The sequence below is a fragment of the Populus trichocarpa genome, chromosome 16 (genome assembly GCF_000002775.5).
Source record: "Populus trichocarpa isolate Nisqually-1 chromosome 16, P.trichocarpa_v4.1, whole genome shotgun sequence".
NCBI lineage: Eukaryota > Viridiplantae > Streptophyta > Magnoliopsida > Malpighiales > Salicaceae > Populus > Populus trichocarpa.
Genome location: NC_037300.2, coordinates 5,389,024 through 5,410,984, shown reverse-complemented (window position 1 = coordinate 5,410,984; position 21,961 = coordinate 5,389,024). Strand labels below are relative to the sequence as shown.

General features: G+C 31.4%; 2 protein-coding genes across 3 annotated transcripts; both read right to left on the bottom strand.

Moving 5' to 3' along the window:
• Positions 1-1,079: 1,079 nt before the first annotated feature.
• Positions 1,080-2,296, bottom strand: LOC7465241 (transcription repressor OFP6). The gene is made up of 2 exons (XM_052447856.1): positions 1,624-2,296; positions 1,080-1,385 (listed from the first exon to the last, which is right to left on the bottom strand). Exons 1-2 carry the CDS (start codon positions 2,160-2,162, stop codon positions 1,331-1,333), a joined length of 594 nt encoding a protein of 197 aa, XP_052303816.1. The 5' UTR covers positions 2,163-2,296; the 3' UTR covers positions 1,080-1,330.
• Positions 2,297-7,609: 5,313 nt separating this feature from the next.
• On the bottom strand, positions 7,610-13,206 carry LOC7469959 (uncharacterized). Of its 2 annotated transcripts, none has more exons than XM_024587128.2 (14): positions 13,046-13,204; positions 12,883-12,969; positions 12,729-12,802; positions 12,549-12,620; positions 12,419-12,447; positions 12,281-12,331; positions 11,809-11,859; positions 11,467-11,523; positions 11,277-11,359; positions 10,627-10,774; positions 10,383-10,433; positions 9,814-9,918; positions 7,875-8,013; positions 7,610-7,768 (listed from the first exon to the last, which is right to left on the bottom strand). In XM_024587128.2, the coding sequence occupies exons 1-13, from the start codon at positions 13,111-13,113 to the stop codon at positions 7,876-7,878; spliced, it is 1,014 nt and encodes a 337-aa protein (XP_024442896.1). In that variant the 5' UTR covers positions 13,114-13,204; the 3' UTR covers positions 7,610-7,768; position 7,875. The 2 variants fall into 2 exon arrangements, 1 of the variants encoding a protein (XP_024442896.1); XR_008057651.1 differs by lacking the exon at positions 7,610-7,768 and adding an exon at positions 8,777-8,939 and having other exon boundaries at positions 7,874-8,013; positions 13,046-13,206.
• Between the last annotated feature and the right edge of the window lie 8,755 nt (positions 13,207-21,961).

The window sequence follows — 21,961 nt, the reverse complement described above, 5'->3', positions numbered from 1 at the left end:
AAAAAGTATTTTAAATTAATGATTTATAAGAATTACAAAGTGACTAGCTATTTAAGTAAATTCTTTTGTTTCAAAAAATAATAATATTGAATATACAAGCTATCTTTATGTATATAAAAAGTATAAATTAAAAAATTCATACAAATATTTAATTAAATAAATGAATAATCATCTATTTAAATAAAAAAAATTGTTATTAATAACAAAAAAAATTAAAAACATTAAGAGATGAATATATTTAATTACACAAAGTAAGATATTTAACTGATTATATTTACTAAACTTGTTTATTTAAATTAATAAAAAAATAAAAACACAAATAAAATTGGTTGAATCAACCCACACCCTATAACAAATATTATACAAGGCTATAAATATAAAAATTATTATTTATTTTGAAAAATAAAATTTATTTTTATAAAATAAAAAAAATATAAATGAATTAGAATAATATCTTTAGAAATCAAACATAATTTTTTTTTAAAAAAACTTGTATAAAAAAACATGCAATAAATCATGAGACATAAATAAATTCAGAAATAAAAGGATAAACAATAAAATTATATAAAAAAATAAAAAAATAAATAATATTAACCTTTTAAATTCATAACATGATATTAAATCAAAAGCAAAAAAAACCCAAAAAAAATCCGTGTGAAGGTATAAAAATAACCACTTTATTTTTTATCTTTTCTAGGATCAATAAAATATTGTAACGTCGGATCAATAAAGTATTGTAACGAAGGGAAAAACAAAAAATACCCTTCATCAACAACCTGATGTTTTGATCATGGGGTGGGGAATATTACTGTTTAAAAACCTATTTTTTTAAAAAAAAAAAACCTCATTTTTATTGTAAAAAGTTGGAAAAAACAATGAGAAAGGGGAAAAGCCAAAGCAAAAATATAATTTTACCACTTGTCCATTGTAAACTATCTAGTGTTCCAGTAAAACCCACATTTTGTTTTATGCGTTATGCATAGATTATTTATTCACAGCTTATTAAACATGAGACATTAACAGTTGGATTTGCTTGTCCGAAAGAAAATTTCATGAGCAATTAGGTTAGATAGATAAGATTCTACAACTCCAATATTTGTACTTTTGTCATTACATAAACCAACAAAGGTACAAAAGTTAGAAATGTCTCTTCGACATTTTTGCCATTACATCCACAAAATGCCTAATCTAAAACATAAAATTTCATGTCAACAAGGAAAAAAGACTTCCACTTTATTATGCGGCCGTTCATTCTACAAACGAATGATTTTGTACCCCGACAAGACGTTCACGTGCAGAACAGCAAGAACCATTTTCACAAGTCACGTGACTAGCAGCCATAGTAATAATGCAGCTGCTTCTCGGAACCTGTAGTGGTATTAGACCTCACAGAGGAGACTCCATTCCAGATCTCAGTGAAAGCTCTAACGATAATCCCATGATAGTAGGGCGAATTTAGCTGCAAGAAACAATCAAGGAGCTGTCTAAGATCATCCTTAGAATGATTTTGTACCCCGACAAGACGTTCACGTGCAGAACAGCAAGAACCATTTTCACAAGTCACGTGACTAGCAGCCATAGTAATAATGCAGCTGCTTCTCGGAACCTGTAGTGGTATTAGACCTCACAGAGAAGACTCCATTCCAGATCTCAGTGAAAGCTCTAACGATAATCCCATGATAGTAGGGCGAATTTAGCTGCAAGAAACAATCAAGGAGCTGTCTAAGATCATCCTTTGAGTAAATCTGCTTCTCCAGTATCATTTGCAACATTGAGTGTCTAAAATCCAGATAAGGGTCATCGGAATCTTTCTCTACAGCAACGCTTTCACCTCCAACACGCCCAAATCCTCGCACGGCTCTTGAACACGTCCCGCTGTTGTCCGTGTCAGAGAAGAAATAGGGTGGTGTGTCCATTGATGGAGAGAATGTGGAAGGGGTGTCATGATATTCATGGTCATTTCGAGAATGGTTTGTGGTTATTTTTGTTGAAGAGGTCGAAGAAGAGGAGCAGTAGAGATCCTTCTTGTGTTTTCTGTAAGTGGGGGTTTGGAGTTTTGGTTTTGGCTGGAATATATTGGAAAGTTTTGGTTTCTTGCAGCTGCTACAGCCTAAGTTCACCGAGACTGTGTTGAAAAGGTGCTTTTTCTTGTTAGTGGACATTGTTGATTGTTAAGAGTGCGTCTGTGAGAGAAGGAGAGGTGAAAGGAGTCTGTTGGGATTTCCTTGAAGAGCGCCTGAGCAAGTGACTGAATAGAGATGAGGCATTTGACTGAGGGAGGGAGGGGAAGGGAGGGTTCTCTATAAATCCTGCATGCCTTATGATGGGCCCCCTCTCTATTATGATATTACGACTCGTCTGTTGGTATTCATGTATCACAGCATGATCTTGACCGTACACGAGTTATTCTCGATCAGGAAATTTGCCATGGTGGAATGGTGTAAATCAACTGTTAGACATGGCTCCAAAGGCCCATTGGTAAGCTGTCATGTTATATACTGTAACGTCACAGTTGTTTTCTTCTTCCTAGTTTAATCCAGGTAGGTACCATAGCATGATTTGAGGACAACTATAAAGAAGATAGATTCTCACATAAATAATTACAAGATAGATGCTTGACGATGATTATTGACCTTTTTCCCATACAGGTAAGGCTTCGAAAGTAAGGGAACTGATTCATCATAGTAAAGCTAGGAATCATGTTAATTAATCTCAATTTATTCTTTCATAAATAACCGATAACAAAAATATATTAAAACGATAGTATGTTTAATACAACAACTCTTTTGAAGAATATATATAAAAGTTAGAATCCATAAACCATAAGTTAAAAATCTTATTTTTTATTAAATTAGAATTTTAACTCAATTTTGTAATAAGTTTTTTTTTATTATTTAGGCTAATAATTAATTCTAACCAAACTTATTTATGATTTTTATATAGGTAAGAAATTTAAATCAATTTACAAAAACCATATCAAACAAAACCTTAATCAAAGGTTAAAATTTTCAACTTTCAACTTCTAAATTTTACTTACACTCTATTTTTTTAAAATGATTTTATACATATATCTTACATTTCAAGCAATTTTTTTTCTCTAGTTACAGTTACAACTGCATTTACAATTATACCCACAATCATACTATTAGCCACATCAATCTTCGAGCTATCGTTTTGGAGTTGCGGTTGGATTAATTTTTTTTATTATTTTAAATTAGTTTTTAATTAAAATTGTTTTAATATATTTTAAATTAAAAAATACTTTAAAAAACAACCATTTCAATCCCAAACAATTCCTTAGATCAAACACACATCTAATGCTAAACTTCTAACTCCTGGCATTTACATGTTTAAAACATAACGAACTTCGATAGAAGACACTTAATTAAGATGGTAAATTTTTGAATTTTAGTATTGAAAACGTAATCAAGTTTTGATTATGATAAGAGGATTAGTGAATAAAAACGGCAAATCTAAACTAATCTTTGTCATTGACACTGCTTCTTCGGCAACCGAAACAAGATAACATACACTGAAACCTACGAAGAACTCGAACGTGTTCTTCATTTCCAAGTAAACTCCTCTAGTTTAATGTAGGGAATGGTGAAAAACAACTTTTCATTTAGTAAAATATAGAAAGTTATTATTTTAATAGAAGAACACATGATCCTTGCATTTTCCTCTCTACCCTTATAAAAGCAGCAATATCCAGCACCAATCTGTAGAAAAAGCTGCTTTCCAGCTTTAACACTCTGGTAAATCTTCAACCATGTAACCATTGAATGCTTAAAAGATCCGGTTTAATGTCTATGAGAAAGTAGCGAATCTCCCAAATTCAAGAAATATATGACGCTATGATTATGAAAGATTCGGAATCATTCAAGATTTTCATTAAAGTAAAGCTATAATGGCACGGACTTTAGTCTATTGTTCATTAAATGAATAATAATAAAAAAAACCCTTAAATTATTCAAAATTATCCTGAATTTTGAGTCAAATTGAACTTAGTCCCGAATTTAATTTTTTTTGTTTGAATACTATAAATTTCTTTTGATTAAAAAAATATATAGACCCCTCGGATTTTATCAATGCTATTAAATTTAGCTTCGCACCGCATATTAATTTAGTAACTCAAGACTTCGCTCAGTCTTAATTTTATATCAAACTGAATGGATATTGATCAATTCAAACATATACGATCTCATTATCAATCTGCAATTTAATCAAAATTTAAATTAGATACATTTTGACTTTTTTAAAAAAATTTATTTTTTATAATAATATTATTTTAATTTTAAAAAATTAATATTAAAATGATATCATTATAAATTGATCCGCCCAATCCATGATCAAGGTAGAGCTTTGCTATGAGCTAGATTAGGGTGTGTTTGGAAACACGGTGAAAACTATATTCCCTTAAATTTTAAAATTTTTTTTACTTAAAATAAATTTTTTTTATGTTTTCGGATCATTTTAACATGCTGATGTCAAAAATAAATTTTAAAAAATATTTTTTATTATTTTAATATATTTCTAAGCGAAAAACACTTTGAACCGCCGTCACAACCACGATCCCAAACACACTGAATTTTATAACTATAGTTTTAATCTCTCAATTATTTTATTTTATTTTCAAATCACATGTTTTTATGGCATGTGTTGTATTTTTAAATTATTAACTATGGTTAAAATTAACAGAAAAATCCTTTTTTTTATAAAAAAATAAATTTGAAACACTAAAATTAAAAAAAATCGAAAGCTAAGTTAAGTTTTACTCAAATTTCAGGATAATTTAGTAAAAAAATAAAAATTACCACTGTCTTTAACTATGGTTAAAATTAAGAGAATTTTTTTTATATAAAAAAATAAATTTGAAACATTTAAATTAAAAATAATAATAAAAAACTAAGTTAAGTTTTTCTCAAATTTAAGGATAATTCTTGATAATTTAGTAAAAAAATAAAAATTATCCCAACCTTTCTATAATTTAGTTCATATTATAATAATAATTACACGTTATAATTTGAAAGATTATATTTTATATCATAAATTTTATAGGTATATTAACATTTAATATTCTAAAAAAAATCAACAAAAAAAATATCTAATTATTTTCTATTTAATAACTAAAAAACTTTTACATATTATAATTTCTCAATTGAATAATAATAAAAAAAAACATCTTGTTCATCTTCTTCCCTAAATAAATTAAAAAATTATTTTTCAGTTTATTTTTAATGGTATGGATAAATACTAGAAAGTGTTTCCAACTTATTTTTATGATATTGTCAAATATAAAAAAATAATTTATTTTTTAGGAATTTAATTTTTTAAAAAAAGTACTTTAAAAAAACTATTTTTTAACATACAATCATAATCATTCATTAGATTTAATTATTATTTTTTTATTAATTAAAGACATAAATGATAACATTTCAAACCACAGCGGATATTCATGCTAAATGTAATTTTCTTTAAAAAATAATGACTCGGTAGTATCGAATAATAAAAAAGAGTTAGTTTCGAGAGTTATTGTCAGTCTAAGTCTGACAAATGAGATAAAGAGGCACCGGCAATACAGACAAAATTGGGTTCAAAATCTTTCCTCGTCTGAAATCATTGGCATCCAATATCTAGGCATAAAAAAAGGGTACACTAACTACATTTTTATGGGGCAGGCCGATAAACAAATGAGGTTCCATTGGATTTATTAGTAAACATGCTTTTGATTCCGTTATCCAGTTAATTAAATAAATAGATTAAGCAGGCAACTAAGTAATTGGTTCTGCAGATAGGAAGAAGTTTTAGGGTTCGAGGACGCTCATTTTTCAATGAAGTACGAAATCTGATGCAGCGGGAGCCAGGCATTATTCATGGGCTGCTGAAACTAATGCTCGCAGCAATGCCAAGCAGTGAACGAAACCCACAAGCATGGATTGGAATCACATGTATTTTAGCAGAAATGATATCAATAAACAACTGTGAAAACATGTTGGTATGCTCAACTTTGACCACGAATGGAGGGAGGAAGCCTCCTCTGCCGTCGAGCAAGATATAAAAATCATACCCACTTGCACATTCTCCTCGTCCATATTGGTGGTGGCTTTTAGTCGGAAACTTGTGTTTACAAGTATAAGGACAAAAGTGGGCCGTTAAACAATATTTCTTGTCCAGAAAATCGAAGTCACGGGGTGGTTATGGGAACAATCTAAATTTAACCGATTTTCAGCCACTGATCTTGAGATTCTGCTGACATCCCTGATTTTGTTTTTTTGTTTCGAAAGAAGAACTGCTCGGGGGGATGATTCTAATTCTTGCTGCAACTATTTTTTGTTGTCCCGCATCAAAGATCCTGCCTCAGTTGTTATAAGGACCCTCCCTGAACAGGATTTTTCGAGGCTCCTTAGCCAGATAGCCTGGGCAAATCAAATGCGCGTTCTTAGAATGAATTATATACCATCATCTATCAGAATAATTATATCCATGCCTTGCACTTTAGGGTCTAGCTGCTGTGGTCAATCGTGTGACTTGTTCCGCCCCCGTCCCGGGTTCGACCCTCTATGTGCACGCCTGTCACCCCCGCGGTGCCTTACCTGCTCCTGGGCTTGCAGGATGTCCAGTGGACCGTGGGGAATAGTCGTGGTGCGCGTAAGCTGGCCCGGACACCCCACGTAAATAAAAAAAAAAAAAAAATTATATCCATGCCTTCTCTTAAAAATTCTCAATGGTAATGAATGTAATTATTGGATGATATTATAGGAAGATTAGTAACTGCAAAATATTTTATAGAATTTTTCGAGTTGAAAATATATTTTAACAAATGAATTAAATTTAAAAATTGAATATAAAATATTTTATAATAAATAGTTTTTTTTTAAATAGTTTACGAGAAACAATCACAAAAACAAGAAGCCCTCTTAGAGTGCAAATCAGTTTCATCGTTTTAACATTAAAAACAATAATTAAAGTTTTCACCGAAACAACCTTGTATATTTGCAAGCACGAGCAGAAGTGGAGGATTGATGAATCTATAACCTATAGGGGGGAAATGAACTTTCGGTTTGTTAGATTTTGCAAGAGTCCTGACTCCAAAATCGAGTGTTTACCAACTGGGCTATTTGCATTAGCAAGCGACCTCCCTTCATTGAATTATTTCCAAAAACACCAGAGAGCCAAAGATGGGGGAGAAAAAAGAGCAGAGAGACCTCGACCCAAAAGATAAAACGACACCAGTAAAAACTATGTTCTAATGCATTGTTGAAATATGCAAATACTTCATCTGTTAGGCCAACCAGCAAGCAAATTCGCCGCGACTCTAATTAGCTCAGAAGTTAGAGAGAGAGATACAGAAAAAAAACAGCTTAAAGGTGCTCACATTGCCTCTACAGTACATCAAGTAGTTACAGTCCGCTCCATCAAACATCATGATGACTGATGAAAAGAGAACGTGAAAGGCAGGGCTAAATGCATCTGGTTAATGGCACATTTTCAGAAGAAATGCAAACAGTATTTGGGCATGACAATTTTCTCAGTGTTACCACTGAAGTTGAATCTTAAGCTTCATATTTAGATCTTGTTTTCCTGGTTGTAGTAAAGATAATAAACGTAGTTCGAGCTAATGTGGAATTTGAATGCCAATCAATGCCATGTACATAGCAGTTGCATAGACAAGTTTTTCAAAGCAAAAACAAGGCGATCACTGTTGAAATTACATGGATGACGAGTCATAAAAAATATAGGAACGAGGTCATCTTTCAAGAGTGATCGCCTGTAAAAGAATGGGAGTCAGTGCGATCAGCTGTCCAACTTCCCTGTAAATCAGGGACAATAGATGACTGGAAATCAGAAAATGAAAAGGCAGTTGACCTTTTTACCTCAGCTTGATATTTTTTTCTTAATCAAGCTCGCTACATGGTGGGCAACCCATTCCGAGCCAGCCTCAGTGCAACAGAAACTATGAGTATGGCCTTCCCTTTCAATTGATAGAGAAATACCAGGAACCTGCTTCGAAATCTGCGAGCATGAAAGTGAGTTGAACAAAGCCTGGAAAGTGAAACTGAAGAATGCTAAACCGAAGGCAGAAACAGTGTAGCTTAATATATTGAAGCACAAGATCAGTTTCTTGAAGCAAGTTGATAAGAAAGAGTAGTAAACATCATGAAGCAGACTCACAGTGATCCATCATCACCATAAAGAGTGCAGTAAAGTTCACTATTTTGCAATCTTTATTCAATCACCATTCCCCAAGTAAGATATATATCTACCACACCATTTTATCACAATGCATGCTTATTTGGTGTCAAAGAATCATTTCAACCCAATAGTTTAAACTGTTAGATGAGACCCCAAGATATGATTTATATAATTCTATAACAAATCCCTTCCAGTGAAAGCTTTTTGAACTTGAAACTTGTACAAACACACTATCTTATGCTTAATTTTTATCAAATTGAATGGGGATGATGAGTTTCAAACTCGTGACCGCTTGATCAATAAGGCTCCAATACCATATTACAAAACCATCTCAACCTAAAAGCTTAAGTTATTGAGTTGAATTAGTTCTTTGACATGGCATCAGAACGTAGACTTGCTTTAAGCACTCTAATTTCTTCAAAGGATGCACGACCCGACCAGTTAAGGTCAGGAGTGCATCGTCGATAGAAAGGATGAGGCAACCGGTGCACACCTAAGGCGGACCGACCAACACAGCCTAAAATCCAACCACGAGCTTTTTAACTACAACTACTTAAATATACGTTATTGGAGTTGGAATTACCATGACTGCTGGCACTAGACTTGCCCTCTAATGGATGTGGTAGTCGTTTCTCAGGCTCCCTCTCCGGAATTAAACCCTAATTCTCTGACACCCACCACCACCACCATGATAGGCCTTTATCCTACCATCCAAGGAAGGCAACAAGCGCGCAAATTACCCAATCCTGACACAAGGAGGTAGTGACAATGAAAAACCGTAGTAATTCTAGAGCTAATACGTGCAACAGACCCTGACTTCTAGAAGGGACGCATTTATTAGATAAAAGGTCGATGCGGGCTTTGTCCATTGCTCTGATACCATGTCAAAATATCATTTCAACCCAATAACTTAAGCTGTTAGGTGAGACCCCAAGATATGATTTATATATTTATCTAACACTTGATAACAAAACTAGTTAAACTGGCATGTATCAGTTTTACCAATCTGTAAGCATCAGTATTCTCGTGTGAACCAATTGTGATTGAGATTTATTCTCTACACATCTTAAAAAAACCGGTGGTGCGAGATAAAGAATCACACAAGTCTTTTAAGACATTCAATTACTAGAAGATCCCCCACAAAATAGAGGTCCAAAGACACTTATTGAAATCGGCATGATAACTGGAGAATTCTTGTTGTTCATACTCTTACTTTATATTCCTTAAAATTCAGTATGATACTCTGCCATGATGTTTCAGAACTGACTTATGCAGTCCTCTCTCCTTTGTTTATCTTGTGCTAAAACCCTCTGATTTGAAAATAGAATTTATAGTTTCTCTAGCTCACCGTAGGCTTAGTGTTCATACCAAATCATAGTATCCTAAGGGTCAACTATGCAAGTGGTAGCGCATCCTAAGGGTCCCAAACATGATGAAGGCAAACAGAAAGAGGTAGTATCCTAAGGGTCAACTATACAAAGGCTTCACCATACAAATTTAACATGCTCTCCATGAGCTAAACACGCAGGTCAGTTGTGCACACATACACAACGAGCTTTCAAGAGGATACAAGCATACAACAAGCCATCACAAGAAATCATGAACCCATCCATCACTCACCTCTTCAAACATTTGCAGCGGACCCCAGTGGTCATCAACACCAAATAAGAAAGCAATTTTCTCGTGATTCTCTCTCATGAAAGCCCAATCTGGCATTTCTGAAAGCTAACATAAAAAGAACCATGATTAACCCTTGGTTGTAAATGTACTTTAATGTAATATGAGGGGTGACACCCACTTAAACCTTTTTTCTGGATTTGAAGAGGTAACATCAGCTTTATTGTACCTGTAAGTGGATGAACAAAATGTTAAACAAAGGCTTTTTAGTGAAAATTTCAGGGGCAAAAAAAATAAAAATCCAAGTACTAATAAACTATGTTTTGGCAAAATAAGCATTTGACTATGAAGGTCAGATGTTAAGAAGGCTTTATGAAAAGAAAGAGTTTTGAAATGTGTCCCCAACATGACAATATGGAACACCTTGTTATAGTACAACAGTAACAATAATAACACATGACATGATGTTCCAAAATGTCTACATTGCAAGAACATTTCAAGAAGAATTCAATATAATTTGATCCAATACTCTAATATCTTGAAATATTAATCTTCTAAGCAATCAAAATTACCTTTCTGAATTCCATCAATGCCATGTAAAGCATGTTTCGGATGGTATGGTACTGTGAACAAATGAAATATCAAATTAATATAAATTAACAAACTCAGAACATGCAGATACCTAGCTTATGTTTTTTAAAATTAGCAATAAGGAACCATACAAAAAGAAAAAAGAATAGTTTAAAGCTTGTTGCAAATATGTTTGCAAGTCATGAGGCTCACAATTTAATCTCATATAAAAAATATGACCATTACCTGCAGCAAGTGACTACAAGCAGCATCAATAGCAGTATCAGACCATGAACTCCCAAGAGATTTAGACAGAATAAACCTTAAAGTGCACTGAGGTAGCAATCCCAAGGATGCTACACTGAAACTAAGTAAAGCAGACAAAATGGAGGACCTGAAAGTCACAAATTTCTGTCATAAAATCCTTGTGCCTCAGTGCTTCACTAACAAAAGTCAAAACTACAGCTAGAAACGAGAGCATGATTTTAAACATGGATAAACAGGGTTCCAGGCCATACAGCATGCTAAAAGCTAATCTCTACCGCTGATGGTTAGACTAGATTAATTAATTTATAATTTCCTTAAGATGTCCCAACCAGATTTTTATCAAGTAACCCTAGTAAATATTCATCAAACATGCAATGATTGTTGAGGGCATGAAGCAAGTAGCCAGGAAAGGAAATGGGTGGAAAAATCAAGAACTTTTTAATGGTTCATGAAAATACAGTCAATTGTTGATGGTTCCAATCAGTGTGTCCACTGGAGTGTCAATGTCTTTTATCAGCAACTTGAATATAAGGGCCACAGGCTTCCATAAGAGAGCAGAGCATGTAAAGGAAGATTGGAAGGATGATGGAAGTGATGTCACTCAAACTCAAAATAGAAATAAAGCTTACTCTGCGACATTCTGGATATTAGACTGTTGCTTTGATAGTGGATTCAACATTAAAAAAGGGTATAGTCCTATCAAATATGTAACCTGCAACGCCAGAGTTAAATGTCAAGCAGCAAGTTTGCTAATTCAGCATAACATGAGAGATCAGGACACAAACTGGAACTGGAAAATTCGCAGAAAGCAGTCATCACCTTCTCTAGAAACCTTAGTATTTCATGTGATATGTAGGAACCAATAGAGTGCCCAACCTTCAGAGAGAAAATATTAAAGTTACCAAGAACTTCAGTTCAGAAAAACTCATAAATTAAGTAGTTGGCTCTTCCACTTTACAACTTGTACATATGGTAGTGATAATGTAAATAAAGCTCCAATTTATCTATTGATTATGTTTATGAAAACACATTTTGATCCAATATAATGTGATCTTGGTCAGGCATTTCATGGTACTCTCATCTTTGGAATTGAAAGGAACCAAAGGGATTGGATTCCTATGGAAAATATAATATAAATCATTAAGAGAAAATGCCTCCTACCAGTACTATAGGAAGTTCATTATTTTGCAGTTCCTGCTTGATGAAATCCACCTGCACAATGAGAAGATCAAATGGAAATTATAATTTTCAATATACTATACTTGAAAAACAGACTAGTTTTCACCAAGCATAAGTACTTTATATGGGAAAGGGGGGGGCGGGGAAGGAATTAGAGTTCTTCAATAAAGGCAATCAAGACCAAAACTATTGAGTTGGAAATTTCTCACTAAGATGGAATTTCAATTTCAGGTCCGTAGTTCTGTTACTGGTGCATTCTCCAAAGCTCAAGCAGATTCATTAACAAGGTTGCCTTAAGCTTCACACAGTCAATGAGCCTAATTCACCTAGATTCTTTACCTCACGAGACAAGGGTTTACCACCAGAAATTATATTGCCAAATTCTAAAAGTTTACTCAACATTATTCACCAAGCCAACAGTCCGCTGAAAGCAATAAAGTAAGAAGGACGACACCTTATGATCAATTTGATCTTGTAATGAGAACAACTTCCCGTGCTCCCAATTCTAACAAAAACAAAACTTCGTGTAAGAATTATATAACTCTCCACAAGTGAACTAAAAAGAAAAACATACAATGACAAAAGCAAGTACCTTTTCAGTGTGAGATATGTGCCCAATAGCTGTTAATGGGCAAAATATATATATATATATATACACCAATCAAAGTTAAAATCATATCTCAAAATTCAATAACAAAAGGGAAACATTTGCAGATAAATGCCTGTAACAGAAGCACTTCCACCAAGCAACTCATACAGGGATTCCAAGAAATCCTTGTAAAACGAAACAACACCTGCATTAATTAACAAACCAAAAGAAGAACAAATCCACATAATTCAGAAATCCAACACTCCATTACTACTACTTGTACTCTAACAAACATCAAAAGGCATGGACTGACCTGGGTTTCCAGGGATAAAGAGAACATGAAAGGTGGGCTTATCAGATTGAATCTCTAACAATTCAGTTGTGTGACTGAAAATCAGAGCACCCATTAATGCATAATTGAATACCGAAAACAACAAAAGAATGGAGTTAATAGGAGATGTGAATACCCGGAAACTTTGGAGAGTCGTAAAGTAGCATGCTTTCTGGGATTAGAAAGCAGCAAATTCGGACAACTCATATCTCTGCCTCTGCTTCTACAGTTTGATGATCATAAATTTTACTACCCCGTTATTACTTTTAGAGAAAACGGATATTGTAATTAATGGATACCTTCTGAAAGTGAAGAACAGTGAGAAAGATAAAGTAGGAGCATGAAGGGAACAAGATGAACAGGTCATTTATTGCCTTTTCTTCTTCTTCGTGTACTTTGTTTATTCTTTTTAATAATATTAACTCTTTTTTTTATTATATTATATTATATTTAATGAAATGAGTGTTGATCGATCTCTCATGATTGTAATATATGGACGGACAAAATGCCAGCTGGTGGGAGAACTACTTGAAACGAAGGTACAACTTAGATTTTTTTTTTTTTTAATGTGGGTGTCCCATCAGCTTGTGCGTAGCTCAACTAGTCCCATGGGTCTAGAAGTTAACGACCATGTAATCTTCCAGTAGCCATCATATTAGCAACTACATGGCTCGAACTTGAGATCACAGGGGGAGCAAACCCCTTGATCTCAAACTCTTATCATTGGACCACTTATTAGATAGTTCAACTTAGAGCATTTTTATATTTGTGGGTGGTGGTTATTTTTCAAATTGTTTTTTATTGAGTGTGTTTATGGTTGTTTTTCAAATTATTTTTTATTCAGAAATGTATTAAAATAATATATTTTTTTATTTTTAAAAAATTATTTTTGACATCAGCGCATCAAAATGATTTAAAAATATCAAAAAAATATTAATTTGAAGCAAAAAAAATAAAAAAATTTTAAATTTTTTCAAAAGCATTTTTAAAACGTAAAAATAAATATGATCTAAGAAATCTTATTTACGTGTTGAGTTTTAAAATTATTTTAAATAAAATTTTCTTTTAATTTTATTTTAATATTTTATTGATATTAAAATAAAATTTTAAAATATAAAAAAATAATTTTAAAAATATTAATATACACCTTACATATCCGCAAATCTGGAAGCCAATCCCATTGCATCCCAAGGGGTTAGGGAGGGATGGAGATTTAGGTCTCAGCCCGTTAAGATGCACAAAGGTCCAAACAAGACGAAAAGAAAGAAAACAAATTAGTCCAATTATCAATATACGAGGTGATTGGCCCGTGGATCAATTTTTTTTTTAAATATAAAATAAAAATATATAATCTTTCCTACAACTCGTTTCATGTATCTAATTCACTTGAAAACATTGTATTTTTTTAATATTTTATTTAATTATATAACAATAAAAATATACTTTTTTATAAAAAAAACAGATAGAATTAAAAAATAAACGATAATGGTATGAAAAAAAAAATTGCTACTATTATAAAAAGACTGTTATGATCTTATTTGAAAGCAAAGTAAAAATTGAATGGTGTTTAATAAAAATATATTATTAATTAATTTAATTAATTAATATATTTTTAATTAATTAATTTTTATAAAATTAAAAAAAACTTTAAAAAATAGGTCAGACGTGCGTGTCTGGATAGAATAGCATGTCTAACCCTTTAAAAAAGGCCAAACGTATTGATCTGTCAAGTCAAGCTTACATGTCTGGCCTTCATTCAAAAGCCCAGACCCACTTTTTTTTTTCTTTTTTTTAATGGGTGACACCTCACCTATAATGGAAACCGACCTGTCACCTACTATGATGTTTTTTGGTCACTTCTAGTGATTGAAAAATCAAGATTCAAGTTTTTTAAACCCTAAAATCAATTTTTCTAGTTGTTTTTACTTGAAAGCACCTAAAAAAACACAATAAGAACCTCCATAAATCACTTACCAACCCTAAAACACCCTAAAATCACTAAAAACAATGGAAATCAATCAAATAAAAAATAAACAAACTCATGTTCATAGAGAAATAAAATCATCACCATCGAACTCTTCTTATCAAATGAAACTCAATAACATCAAGATTAACCATTTTGGTTGCCATAATATGGCCAAGAAAAGCTTTTTTTCTCTCTTTTATCGTTATCCATTGACTTTCTATCTCCTCTCTCACACTCAAGAACCAAAAAATAAATAAAATGAACTTTTTAAAAACTAAACTTTCAAAACTTAGAGAATAAGAAAAAGAAAGAAAGGTGGATTTAAAAAAAATGACGAGACTATCCTTGCATTTGATAAGAAAGGGGGACTAAAAACTTAGAGAATAAGAAAGAAAAAGAAAGGTGGATTTAAAAAAATGACGAGACTATCCTTGTATTTGATAAGAAAAGGGGACTAAACACTTAGAGAATAAGAAAGAAAAAGAAAAGTGGACTAAAAAAAAGCTCCCCCCACCCCCTAAAATTTCAAACATTAATAATTTATTTGGTTAAACTCATAATTTAGTGTCATTCTCAATCAGTCTAATTAATTCAATTGAACCAATTATAGTGATAAAGTTCAATATGTAATTTCCATCTAAATAGTTTGTTGAGTGAGCTAAGGGATTGATGGAGTAACTTTTTGAAAAAATAAATATTTATTAGTTATTTTTGTTTTTTTAGTTTATAATTTTTTTTATTTTGTATTATCAGGCTTTTTTAGTTTTTTTATTTGAAGGGAATAGTTTTTTTATTTTTTATTTATATATTCAGTATTAATAAGGTTTTCTAGTTTTTTCTATATACAGAGTTGTAATAACTTTTTAATGTTAGTGAATTTGTTTTGTAGTCAATCGGTTGGTTTACGTAGTATTGATTTTATTCATGTAAAACATATTTATTATTAATAAAGGCTTTCTATATCTTTAATATTCAATTATATTTTATTAATGAATATAATATTAGACTAATGAATCTAGAGTGAAGATAAAGTTCATGGAACAAAAATATTTTGCATAAGAGATTATAAAGTTGTTATAATTATGATATTTCTATTACATCAAAACATTGTTTCTAAATGTTCATAGTTAAAGTTCTATTAAGATTAGACATTAATTAGAGTTGTTAAGATCGATGCATATTATATTCTTTTCTTTATGAAAGGAAAAAGTTACTCTTATAAACTAAGGTACGAGGGATACTTAAAACTAATATGCATGTGCTTGTCAAAATGACATGTACATTGAACTGAACCGTGAGAGAACTCCATATATGAAAAGATCACTTATGTTTATGTAAAGGCTCACGTGATATTTGTGTAAACGATCCTTAGACTTGAGATTACTAAATTATCTTATATAAGGAGTGTTATGCTGTCCTAATCAAGGGTAATAAATTGGCAGATATTGGATATAGTATAAACTATATAAAAGTATTTGAGTAATCAAAAGAATATTCATCACCTTAGGTAAATTAAAAAAAATATATTTCATCTATTCTCAAATAGTATTGGTTGTGAAATTCTTAGACAAGACGAAATAAGATTTGAAAAGAGTTTTAAATCTTATTCAAATACTCAATGATTAAAATGTTGAGAACTAAAATGACTTTCTTAATATTTAAGAGATCATGATAGGTTGTTAGACATTATACTTGATTTTCAAATATAAATCAATTATTATTAGATTGATTAATAAATTAAATTGTTTAATTTATTTAATCATATTTTATTTAAGATTATGATTTATATTTAAGCCAACTTATTAGAGAATCTAATGAGTCACACACATAAGAACCATCGGTTAAAAATTAAAATAAGATAATTAATCAAGTGTGACTTAATTGTAAATAAATTTTAGAAATTAAGGACTAGAATGTAATTAATATATGAGATTACAAATTCTAGACGTAGACACAGTTAAGTAAGGACTTCATTGAATGAATTTCTAAAATTAGCCTAAAATAATATATGTAATACTATTTAAGGGGAAATTGATATTTTGTCATTTATAGAGTTTTTGAATTTTTCTATAAATAGAAAGTCATGCCTCTTATTTTCTTAGATGAGAATAGTAAAATATAGAAACACCTGAACACAAAAAAAAAAGCTAGCACTCTAAGGTATAACTATCCCTCTCTTCTAAAAGGGTTTAGGAGATTTCTCACTAGTAGTTCATCTAGAGTACTGTTAGATGACAAACATTTGAACGGCTTGTGGTTTGTAACAACCTAGTCTTGAAGTAAATATTCAAAGCCAAAAAGAACATCTGATCTTCAAGTAATTTTTACATAAACTTTTAACAACTCCAATCAGTAAATATTTGGTTATCCAAAAATTTCTCTGTGAAGGATATGGGATAAACATCTGATGTATTAGGAAAAAAGATCCATAGAGATAGACCTAGAAGGTTGCTTGAATTGTCACAATTCATGTACATAGATAAGCTGCTAAAACAGTTTAGCATAAAAGAATCCAAGAAAGAATACTTACTTAATTCACACAGAACACATATCTCTAAAGATAAGTGTCTTAAGACACATATTGAGAGAGATATGATGGAAAAGTGATGCGATCCAAAAAACACCAAAATATCCATTAAAGGTTCCAATTGGTCCAGTGACAAGGTTTAGGGCTAAGAGGTTCAAAGAGGGTTTCAATGGACTTCTTCGATATACATTGGCTAAGGTGGACTTCAAGAGGGTAATAAATAATGAAGAGCAAGCCTTAATTAATCTGATTCACATTCAAGAAGGGTTTGTTGGTGGAACCAAGGTCATTACACAAGGATTGGGATAAGAAGACTCAAATTAGACAGTTTAACCTTTCACTACTGTTTTGATCATAATTGGATCTACATGTTGAATTTTGATGTGATTCTAGTTGGGCTGGAAACTAGATCTCTATACTTTTCTAATGATATATGGCACGCCTTCTAATTCATTAAGACAAGATAGAACCATTCATTTGAAATTGGGCTTTAATGCTGCCAGCAGATTACGAGAAAAACCGACCTTATCTTATTTTATTAGTTAGGATAGTGATCTATCTTTGTTTTGTACGACAACACTTGTTTAAGTTTTCACTACGAGAAAAACCAAGTCTTGAAGCAAATATTTAAAACTAAAAAGAACATATGATCTTGGGGTAATCTTCGCATAAACCCTAAACAACTGTAAATCTGTTTAACAAAATCTTTGGAACTCTTGAAAAGTTATAAATTTATCATTTCCATTGTGTGAATGTGTTTCGGGAAACCCAACATTTGACACATAAGACTTGAATGAATAACAATTGAATATTTTGGATGCCTCACTATAGTTATGGTGCTCTTAGTCTTTGAGAGTTTTAATTTGTAACAAACCATGTTATCCTTTACTCCTGTTGACGTTAGTTGGTATCAAAACTCAATGATTCATGGTTATTTTGGTTGGAGGTTATAGATGACATATATCAGAACTCAATTATTCGTCGTAATTATTTATTATATTATGTTAAATAACCATTGCTGGAAGAGATCGCAAAACATGATGTTTATTAAAAATTATAGTGGTGGGACTCATGATGGGGTAACCTACAAAAAAGTGTTGTGTTAGGGATTCATGATAGAACAACCCACATAAAAGTGTTAGGGATCTACGATGAGGAGGTTCAAACACAAAAGGATATTCGTGGTGAAGGATAAAATTTTATTATGGTCTGAACTCATGGACGAGTTCTTTGTAATCCAGATAGACTGATACATGAGTTTTTTTTTGGAAAAATAAATATTTTCTTAGTTATTTTTATTTCTTCCCATTTAGTTTAGGAATTTTTTATTATTATATATTATTAGGATTTCTAGTTTTCCTATTTGAGGGAATAATTTTCCTATTTCTTATTTTTTATTTAGTATTAATAGGGTTTTCTAGTTTTTTTTTTTTGTATATATGAAAGGTTGTAATAGCTTTTTGACAAGTAAGACTTGAATGAGTAAAAATTGAATATTTTGGATGTTTTTTTATAGTTATGGTATTCTTGATCTTTTAGGGATTTGACAAACCTTGTTATTCTTCGCTTCCATCTACATTAGGTATCCAATTTCGACTAGTATAAAAATAAAAAATTAGAATTAAAAAAGATAATTTTGTGTTAAGATATAAAATCTGAACGAAAAATTTGTGGTTCCATATATTGACTCTTTTAGGTTGAGTTTGATTATTATCTTGGGATAAAAGAAACAGACAATAAAAAGAAGACAAAATAGGAGACAAAAACTTAATTATATTTTGTATACAAGACAAAATGATTATCTCTGTATCATGTTTGGTTGATGTTAGACAATACAAAATAAAATATGAAAAATATTTATTTTATCCTTAATATGTATTACTGTCTAACTTACATATTAAAAAATATATATATTATTTTTTTTTACTATAGTTTATATTGAGTGTTGAAATTAATAATAGTATAATAATCCAAGTTATAAAATTCAAATTAGCTCAAGGCTTAGATCGATTTAGGTTTAAGAAAAAACATAAAAATAATTGATCCGGCTTAACCCCATCAAAAACCTAGTCGATTCGCGACTTGATTGACCCTTAGTAAAATTCGATTCAAAAACTCGTTGATAGTTTTTTGAAAAAATATTTGGTTAAAATGACGTCGTTTTGATTCTTTAAAAAAATAGAATTAACCTGAGTTGACCTTTTCGACTCGTGACATGGGTCTTGTCTCGGACCGAACTTTGAGTCATGTTTTAAAACAATGATAATATCTATTTTTATCTTTACATACCTTAGTTGGACAACTTTAAAATTAAAATTTTTTTACATGAATATTTTAATAATAAAAAATAATAAATATTGTATCTAGAGACATATTCTGTTTATACCTTATGTTTTAAAAATACATTATTTATCTTTATGTTTCTACCTATGTCATTTCAACTAAGTACATTTCTTCTTTTACTGTCTTCGTTTTTTTTTTTTCGGGAACAATAACCTAAAGCTTCCTTATTGAAAAGAAAAAAAAAAAACCATCTCAGCTCGCTTAACACACAAGGAAATCAAAAGTTAAGGAAAAGAAAATATATTTTTTCAATCATCATATCAATGATTTAAAAGCTATTTATTCATGGAAGACATAGAAACCAGAGACATGAAGGTAACTTCAAAATCTTCATGTCAAGTGACACGAGCTATCGCCATGGTTGTGATTCCAGTTGCCGATGGTGCATAGGATCGAACTTGCGAGTCAAAAACCAAACCTGAACCACCCCCAACTAAACGCATAGATGCTACCTGCGTCATGACCAGCTGAGTAGTGTTGTGAAAAGAACTTGGTGGCATTTTCTACAATCCTAGCTAGTGAAAGAACTCGGTGAAGACTTTTTTATATCTCGAAATTGATTTCATATGTTTTCTCATCACTAGATGCCATTTAGTTGGTGAAGAACGTGACCTAACGACAACAACTTCATATATTTCATCATTTGATCTCTTTTATAGCTTTGGCATCGCCACATCGAGAGACCCTGATCACCAACTTGTTTAGTTGCTGTCTTGGGGCGGAAATCAAGAGAGGAGAAACCCAATCAACCAAACTTATGAACATTGCTTGAAAGTATGCAAGATCATTCTAATTAAGCAATTACTTTATTTTTTTATTTTTTTTATTGATTTTCCATGTCCTCAATTGCTTGATACCTTCAGAACTCGATTGCTTATAAATCCACGCGTTGTCTTTTTCTCCCGTGCCATATATTGAAACTAAAATTAGTGGGTACGTAATTAATTGATCGGAAAAAAAGATTAGTGGGGCTTAAATGTAAATATTTAGCCTTAATACGCCCAATGAGATATCTTCGAGACCATAAATATAAGGAAGGAGTCATCAACTATAGTGCGTAAATATTAAAGACAGACAAACAAACAAGACTGGATCATACTTTGGCTACGAATCTTTTGAAAATCATAACGTACGAACAAGGAGGAAGGTTCTTCTTGAAAATTATTACTTGCGACCACAGTGGAAGCTTCTTCTTTTGATTGGCTCTCCATGCCCGGGCATTAACTTTTGGTTTAGGTATCTATCAGTGGTTAATCAACCTGCACTTATTTCACGGTGGGCGTTTTAATTTTTTTTTTAAAATATATTTATTATTATTTTAAATTTATTTATGTTTTTTATTAACATCGGTATTCGAGTTAGTTCGCGCACACCTCAACTAATCCTATAAATCCTGAAGTTAACTTAACTGTGTAAGTTTCTAGTAACCCTAGAGTTTGTGAGACTCGAACTGGTGACTTCTAGTAAGCAAACTTAAAATTTAATCAATTAAGCTACTTTCCTTAAATTATCAACACATCAAAACAATTCAAAAATATTAAAAATATAATTTTATAACAAAAAAAAATCTAGAATTGAGCTAAATGATGTTTCGGCTGCAATGTCATACACGCCGTTAATATGATTTGCTTAATGTCTAATGAACCCCGCCGTTAATTCCATTTTGTAACGGTCCCATGGAAAAGGAAAAGGGAAAGGGAAGGGAACATGACCCTTTCTTCGTTACTGTCGTTTATATTGACAAGGTCATATCATCGTCATCGAGCCTTGTATTAAAACGCAGAATTACCTGTAAATTTCCTCTGTATTTGTCTAAGGCTGCAAACTTGATTTATTAAGCTCTCTTGCTTACGAAGTCAGCTTCTGGAAAATGGCTAAAGTAGCTTCTGTGCAGTTTCGCTTGTTCGTCAAGAAAACTGAAAGGCGGTTTGAATAGTAAAATCCCAAAATAATACATTTGATTAAAATGTTGACATATTTCTCACGTTTGATGTCAAAGGAAGGAACACACAGGATGCGCTCCCAAGTTGACTTGCATGTTTCTTATCCAGCTGGAACAAGGATGGCTTTCATTGGTTCCGGTGATGTTTGGAATTTCGTTCCAAATAGTATTGATTTTTTTTGGTTGAAAATTAATTTTATGTTTAATATTTTTGAATTATTTTTATAGGTTGATGTTAAAATAATTTTTAAAAATATTATTTTCATGTATTTTTAAATAAAAAATACTTTGAAAAATTACTTCTACACCCTCTTCTTCTACTGTTTATTAGATAATTTGCCACCAGATTTAGTGAGATAAATGAGATTATCATTTGAGAAAAATTAATAAATCTAAAAAATAAGAAAATTAATCTTAATTGGAACCTGACTAGAACC

Excerpts from the sequence above, each read along its gene's own strand:
- LOC7469959 (XM_024587128.2), bottom strand. The coding sequence starts at position 13,113 with ATGACCTGTTCATCTTGTTCCCTTCATGCTCCTACTTTATCTTTCTCA. Across the intron at positions 12,970-13,045 it reads CTGTTCTTCACTTTCAGAAG|AAGCAGAGGCAGAGATATGA; the intron begins GTATCCATTAAT and ends ATCAAACTGTAG. Across the intron at positions 12,448-12,548 it reads TGGAAGTGCTTCTGTTACAG|CTATTGGGCACATATCTCAC; the intron begins GCATTTATCTGC and ends GCCCATTAACAG.
- LOC7465241 (XM_052447856.1), bottom strand. The coding sequence starts at position 2,162 with ATGTCCACTAACAAGAAAAAGCACCTTTTCAACACAGTCTCGGTGAAC. Across the intron at positions 1,386-1,623 it reads AATGGAGTCTTCTCTGTGAG|GTCTAATACCACTACAGGTT; the intron begins GTCTAATACCAC and ends CTCCTCTGTGAG.